General features: G+C 36.9%; 1 protein-coding gene across 1 annotated transcript in view; it reads left to right on the plus strand.

The window, feature by feature from the left end:
- Positions 1 to 7,832, plus strand: part of LOC106876540 (segment polarity protein dishevelled homolog DVL-3) — a 260,486-nt gene that overhangs the window by 201,781 nt on the left and 50,873 nt on the right. Inside the window, exons 6-8 of the mRNA XM_052976893.1 lie at positions 1,208 to 1,337; positions 2,863 to 2,956; positions 4,122 to 4,191. Coding sequence (XP_052832853.1) covers positions 1,208 to 1,337; positions 2,863 to 2,956; positions 4,122 to 4,191 — 294 coding nt within the window. The remainder of the gene's footprint in view (positions 1 to 1,207; positions 1,338 to 2,862; positions 2,957 to 4,121; positions 4,192 to 7,832) is intronic.

A 7,832-nucleotide genomic window follows, 5' to 3' on the forward strand; every position in this document is an offset into this window, starting at 1 on the left:
CCACCACCATTTAACATAATTTCTAATTCTTGAATTTTCTCTTGCGAAATAATACACACACACACACACACTCTCTTTCTCACACACCCTCTTTCTCACTCACACTCCCTCACATAGTCATGCTCACACATACACTTACTCTCTCACTCACACATTTTCTCACACACACACACACACACACACACACACACACACACAAGCAACTTGGTAATAAAAGATTTATGAAGCAGGCAAGGTTTTGCTTTAACTTGTCATTTGGAAGTGTAAAAGTCTGGTCTTCATTTAGTCTCAGTCAGAAATTACATGTGATTCTTTTGAGTTGATTAATTAATTGATTTCTCCCTGTGTATTTATTGATTTCTCCCTGTGTAGTTATTGATTTACTATATCTGATGGTATATAACACACTTTTGCTACCAAAAAACAGTCTCTAACTACCACCTTGGGTCCTATGTGTGAAGTTGGACCTATATTACATGCTTTAAGACACTGAAAACCATTTTTTATTCCTGGAAATTGGGTGCGTCTAAAATGCGCTTGCATCTTTTAGACCATCAAATGCAATACCTGTTGATCTATTGATCTGTTTAATCATCGACCTGTTGATCTATTGATAGGTCTAATCATTGATCTGTTGATTCGTTTGTTGGTCTTTCAGATTATGATCAGAATATATATACACAATATCTCTCTCTCTCTCTCCCCCTCTCTCTCTCTCTCTCTCTTTCTCTTTGCTTGTCTGTCTCTCTCTCTCTCTCTCTCTCTCTCTCTCACACAGATATATTCTTTTGTTTGATTTATCCATCACGTGTTAAGCCATATTGGAGTATCATCTGTACATGCATGCACACGTCTGTCTGTATGTCTATCAACCTGTCTATCTACCTATATGTCTGTCTATTTATCTGCTTGTCTATCAGTTTGTCTATCTATCTGTCTGTCTGTCTATCAACCTATCTCTCTACCTATCTATCTGCTTGTCTATCAGTCTGTCTATCTATCTGTCTGTCTGTCTATCTATCTATCTATATCTGTCTATCTGTCTGCTTGTCTATCAGTCTATCTATCTATTTGTCTGTATGTCTATCAACCTATCTATCTGTCTATCTATCTGCTTGTCTATCAGTCTGTCTATCTCTGTCCATCCAGCCATTGTTTCTGTATTTTGTTGTTTACTTGTCGTTTACCAATATGTACTCTGTTTCAGGTATTCCTCGCATCAATGGTCACACCAAACATGACCGCCACAGAGATCCTCGACAGATCTATGAATCTACGTCCATGCTCAGTAGTGATCTGGAATCTACTAGTTTCTTTGATTCAGAAGATGACAGCAGGTACCCCTTACCTCTCTTTTCCAATTTTTTTTTGTTTGTTTTAAACCAGCTGAACCCATACCAGTGAGGGTCATGGACGCTAAATGTTGATGATGATGTGGTTTTGTCCTGGGTTAGTGCTGATTAATTGGACATATGATAAAGTGTTTTCTCTTTGAACATAGTGTACTCAGGAATATGTTTGGTGTGTTATATCAGTTTTGTTTTGGTAACATGGTAACAGCTGATCAGAGCCTAATTTGGCATCTATATCTAGCAAGTTGAGCAGCTATATATCTGTCTACCCCAGGTCTCGGAGAGAAATTTTACTAGGCAGAAGAAAACTGTTTTTGGGCCCTGGGTGGGATGTTTTAGAGAAATGCTTGTCAGATATTTGCATGGTCTTCCTTGTCTTTACAGGTTCCTCTTTGATTCTCCAGGTCCTTTTGCTGGCTCTTCAGGCCCTTCATGAGTCTCTAGGTTTTAGAGAAAAGCTCTTCGGTTCTGTTAGATATTCACTTGCTCTTCCTTGATTCTTCAGGCTCCTTTTCAGCTTCTATATCTAGCAGAGTGAGCAACCATATTAGGGCTCCTCACTGGGCCTCTGAGAGAAATTTTACTAGGCAGAAGAAAACTGTTTTTGGGCCCCAAATGAGAGATTTTAGAGAAATGCTTGTCAGATATTCACAAGGTCTTCCTTACCTTTACATGCCCCTTTCTGGTTCTCTAGGTCCTTTTGTTGGTTGTTTAGGCCACTCATGAGTCTCTGAGTGTTAGATTTTAGAGAAAAGCCTGTTAGATATTTACAGGACAAAACAAAACTGTATTTTGGCCCTGAGTATGTGGTTTTTGGGAGAGGCCCTTCAAGTATTCACACAGTCTTGGTTCTTCAGGCTCTAATGAATTTCTGAGCTTCTCTTTGGCTGTCTGGACCCTCGACTGACATAGTATTTGAGCTTCTCCTTTTATAGGCCTTCAAGTGACAGTCTTCATCCAGAAAACAGTGAATTTTCTCAACCAGCACTGATGTTCTGATCTCCTTCTCCCCCTCATTGTCTCTCACCTCCTGTCTTCTGTCATTGAACCTCTTGTGTTAGCAAAAGAATTAAAACCAGAAAGAGCCCGGAGCATTGCATAAGTTTCAGTAGTCCCCCCCCCACCCAGTTTAACACAACTTTATTGCATAATGAGATTCCACATTGTCTTCATGCCCTGACTGCATTCTGCAAACTAGTCACTTTATTTCATGTTGCTTCAGTTCAATCAGCTGTAGAAATGAGTTGTTATGTCAGCCTTTGCCTTTCCCTTGGATAACATCAGTGGTGTGGAGATTGGGAGGCCGGTATGCATGGGCGACTGCTGGTCTTCCATAAACAACCTTGCCCAGACTTGTGCCTCAGAGGGTAACTTTCTAGGTGCAATCCCATGGTCATTCATGACCAGAAGGGGGTCTTTAATCTTACCCTTTATATATATATGTATATATAGACAAACACCCATGCATTCACATGTATATATCACACACTGCTTTGTCTATTTTGCACAGGTTTTCAACGGTCACTGACACAACTGCTAGGTCTTCAAAGTATGGCCGCCACAAAAGAAGACGGAAAAGACACAGACTCCCACCTCTCAGCAAGGTAAGACCATTAACTATGTTGTAAGAACAAGGTAAAACCACCGACTAGTGTAACAGCAATGTGAGCCCACTGACTGTTGTAACAATAACGGGAGACAACAGACTGCTCTAACTAACTGTTGTAACAACAGAAGGAGACTATAGACAGCTCTTACAGCAAACTGAGACCGTTAACTATTGTAACAATAAGGTTAGACCACTAATTGTTGTAACAAAAAAGACAATAGACTGTTCTAATAGCAAAGTGAGACCACTGACTATTGTGATAGCAAAATTAGACCACAAGAAAGTGAGACAAAAGACTGCTCTAAAAGCAAAGTGAGACCACTGACTAATGTAGCAGCAAAGTTAGACCACTAACTGTTGTAACAACAGAAACAATAAACTGGTCTAATAGCAAAGTGGTACCACTGACTATTGTAGTAGCAAAGTTAGACCACTAACTGTTGTAACAACAGAAACAATAGACTGGTACAACAGAGACGATCTGAGATCAAATCCCTTGCTAAACAGCTGTGATTCAGGAATATCTTCATGTTATTTAACTCTATTGTGATTATGTTTGTAATGAAATATATACAATGTGTCTATGGCTCTCGGTATATTGTGAAAATAACGAAGATTTGAATTTCATTAAGTTAATGTTTGGGGTGTAATTTCATTAAAAAAAAAAATTTTTTTTTTGTTGTATGCAATTATGGTTTTTAATTAATTGTAAATACCTTTTAAAATTGGAAGATTTGTATCATAAGAAATAAAGACCTTCTGGGGGCAGGTAGGTGTCAAGAGGACTTCAACAATATATTAAAATGATTGACGTCTAATTAATATTTCCTTAAATTTGGGTTACTTTGATGTCACAAAAGATACATGAGTACATTAGATGCCTACCAATTTCAACAGCATATATTTAAAAAAAAGAAAAGAAGTTTCCAGTGCATTTAAAGCTTGTTATATAGACCCAGCTTCAAATATAGGACTCAGAGTGGTTTATCTTGAGAAATGTCTTTGAAAAAAAAATCTATCAAATATGGTGTATATCTTTTTTCTTTATATTGTGTTTGTGTGTATGTATGTGTGTTTGTCATTTTATTTTAATTACTGTTTTGTATTTTTGGTTTTTCTAATTGGTTCAACCATTACTGTGTGTTTGTATTTCTTTACAGACGTCTTCGTTTAGCAGTATCACAGACTCTACTATGTCACTCAACATTATTACAGTCACGTTGAACATGGGTGAGTACATACAAGATCTGCACATGGAACTGGCTTCATTCTAGAATTCTTTCTCGTTCTTTTATAATAATAATAATAATAATAATAATAATACATTCTACTAAAAGTACAAGGCCTGAAATTTTGGGGGAAGGGACTACTTGATTACATCAACCCCAGTGTGTAACTGGTACTTATTTCATTAATCTTGAAAGGATGAAATGTAAAGTTGACCTGGGTGAAATTTGAACTCAGAATGTAAAGATGGATGAAATGCTGCTAAGCATTGTGCCTGGAGTGCTAATGATTCTGCCAGCTCACTGCCTTCATGATAATAATAATAATAACAATAATAATCAGCAACAGCATTTAATGTCCATTTTCCATGCCAGTATGGGTTGGACTGTTTGACAGGATCCCCGCAAACAGAGGACTGCATCAGGCTCTGTTGTCTGCTTTGCCATGGCTTTTGTGGTGGAATACTTTTCCTAACATCAACCGCTTTACAGAGTGTACTGGGTGCTTTTTATGTGGCACCAACACCAGTGGGGTTGCCAAGTAACTTGCGAGTGGTACTGAGGGAGGTGGCTTTGCGCTGGTTGAGAGTTTAAAGTATAGCAAAGGGATAGAGATATAGGCAGTACTTGGAGAAGAAAGAAAGATAGAATTGAAGAGAGAGATAAAAGGCAAACAGAATGAGAGAGAGAAAGTGTAAGAGATATATCTGGGACTAACCCACAAGGTACAGTGGGGATGAGTATAAGTGGTACAGAAGGGACAAGGAGGGAGGTTTCAAAAGAGTGTTTGTGGGTAGGCATGTGAGGGAGAGTGGAGGGGCCTGCAATGGATGGTGATCACGAGTGGGAAAAGATGGATTGTGAGGGAGTTTTGACAAAGGACAGAGTCTGTTGTGCAGTGGGGGCATAGCTGTAAATGACATACCTGTGTCGTCAGAAAATTTGTCAGTGCTATGGTGACATGGCAGAACTGTTGGCATGCTGAGGAAAATGCTTTGTGGCATTTCGTCTGTCTTCAAATTCTGGTACTTATTTTCAAATTCTGGCACTCTGAGTTCAAATTCTGCTAAAGTTGAGTTTGTTTTTCATCCTTTTGGAGTCAAAAAGATAAGTATCAATTGAGCACTGGGGTTGATGTAACCGATTCCCTAAAAATTTCAGGCCCAGTACCTATAGTTTAAAGCAGTGCTTCTCAACCATTTTTTGCCTATGGACTGCTTTGATACCCATTTTACTTTGGTGGGGGAACCCCCAAAGGCATTCAATGTTTAAAAACTCTTAATATATTTTTATGATTAAATATTATTAGGAATTGTATAAAAAATGTTTAAATATTTTGTCTATTGTAAAAATATAATCAGTTTAACCATATATCATATAAACTTTAACAACAAAATTTTATATGGACCTCCAAGGGCCATGTGAACCCCAGTTGAGAACCACTAATTTAAAGGGTCATTATTATTATTCAGGTGGTAATCTGGCAGATTCGTTAGCATGCCAGGTGAAATGCTTAGCATTTTTTCAGTTTTTACATTCTGAGTTCAAACTCCTCCAGGGTTGACTTTGCCTTTCATTCATTTGGAGTTGATAAAATAAGTACCAGTCAAGCACTGGGGTTGATGTAATTGACTTGTACCCTTCTCTGAAAATGCTGGCCTTGTGCCAAAATTATCATTATTATTATTATTATTACCTCTGCCTTAGCAAAGGCAGAGGTATTGTTGTCAGTCCTGTTTGTTTGTGTGTTTGTCTGCAGACAAGATATCTCAAGAACTATTGGATGGATTTCGATGAAACTTTCAGGGATGTTTGGCCTCGTGACTGGTATGAGCTGATTAGAATTTGGGATTGATCTGGTACCGGACCAGGATTCTGGATTATTTTTCCTGTTTTTTTACTTAATTTTTGAGAGCGGTCAGGTTCATTTTTAGTATTCTCATTTGTAAGAGCAGTCGAGTTTATTTCAGATATTCTCATTTTAAAAATCATCTCTAACTAATCGTTGAGAGGACGATGGTGTTGCCTTGGCAGAGGTTTGCGCTCTCTGAGTGCTCTTATTATTATTATTATTTTTCTCAATAGTTTTATTAATTTCTCTCAATAGTGAAGGCACATGGCTTAGTATTTAGGTTACTTGGTTTGTAACCAGGTTGTGTGTTCGATTACCAGTGGCACCTTGTGTCCTTGAAACGGCACATGTATCTGTGTGGAGTGCTCAGCCACTTGAACATTAATTTCATGACCAGGCTGTTATGTTGATCGGATCAACTGGAACCCTCGTTGCTGTAACGTACATAGTATCAGTCTTACTGTTATTTTAGTGCCTTCACAGAATTGAAAAGATGTGAAAGTCCAAAAGTTGTTTCTCATAACTCAAGAGAAGCCATTTTCAATAGCATCTTTTTTGTCTTTTGTATTCTTTAAAACTTTCTCTGATATAAGATGAATCTTTTCTTTGTTTTTTTGTTATTAATTTAAAATTTAAATTTTGTGTCTACTTGGAATTGAAAAAACATTGTCAAAGAAAGAAATGTTTTGAACATGTGCATGTGTACACACAGTCATGCACACATATAGTCTCTCTCTCTCTCTCTCATACATACACATGTAGATATATGAATGTATAGATGTGTTAGATATATAAATATATATCAATACATGAGTATATATTAAGTCAATATAAACATACATGTAAATATACAGATATATGAATGTGTGTGTGTATATATATGTATATATATAATGGTTTTTCAAATCTGTAACACTCCTTCCTCTAGCTAGAATATTTCATAATTGGCTAATTAGTAAATAAACTTTATCATTATTATCATCATATTTTTTCTTCCTTTCTTTCTTTATTTCTTTTGTGAAATTCTTTAGTGTAAAAAGCAAGGAATGGTGATTTAGCGCCATTAACATCTCTCTGAATAGAGTTGTTGATTTCCCCCCCTCTTCCCCTTGAAGAGTAGGTGTGGTGGATGATTTGTACCACAGTAGAGACAGAGTCAGAGACATTATACAATAGCAGTGCTTTCCAACCTGTGTTCTATGAAAATAAATGTTGTCTTTGATATTTTACATTTTCAGATTAAATTTAACCATTTTGTTATTATTATACTTCTGTTGAAATACACTGCTTTCGTTTCACAATGAAGAATTTTGTAAAATAACTTTGCCATTATCAAATTGGTGTTTATTTATATAGCTGATATTTGGAACATAAATTAACACAGAATTCAATGGAAGGTTCTTGTTTAGATTACTTTAATCTTTTTGTTTGGCATATTTTTGTTGAAATATACTGCCTTTGTCTTAATTAATTTTGTAAAATAATGAAGAATTTGCTGTTGTCTATTGAACTCCTAATTAATGTATAGCAAATACTGAAAGAACTGCATGAATTTTATGTGAACTTGTCTGGGTTTTTTTCTACATATTGCAATTAAAATAAACAGGGGTGTACGAGTGGCTGTGTGGTAAGTAGCTTGCTTACCAACCACATGGTTCCGGGTTCAGTCCCACTGCGTGGCATCTTGGGCAAGTGTCTTCTACTATAGCCACAGGCCGACCAAAGCCTTGTGAGTGGATTTGATAGATGGAAACTGAAAGAGGTCTGTCATATATATGTATATATATATATAT

The sequence above is a fragment of the Octopus bimaculoides genome, chromosome 26, assembly GCF_001194135.2.
Source record: "Octopus bimaculoides isolate UCB-OBI-ISO-001 chromosome 26, ASM119413v2, whole genome shotgun sequence".
In the NCBI taxonomy this organism is placed as follows: Eukaryota; Metazoa; Mollusca; class Cephalopoda; order Octopoda; family Octopodidae; genus Octopus; species Octopus bimaculoides.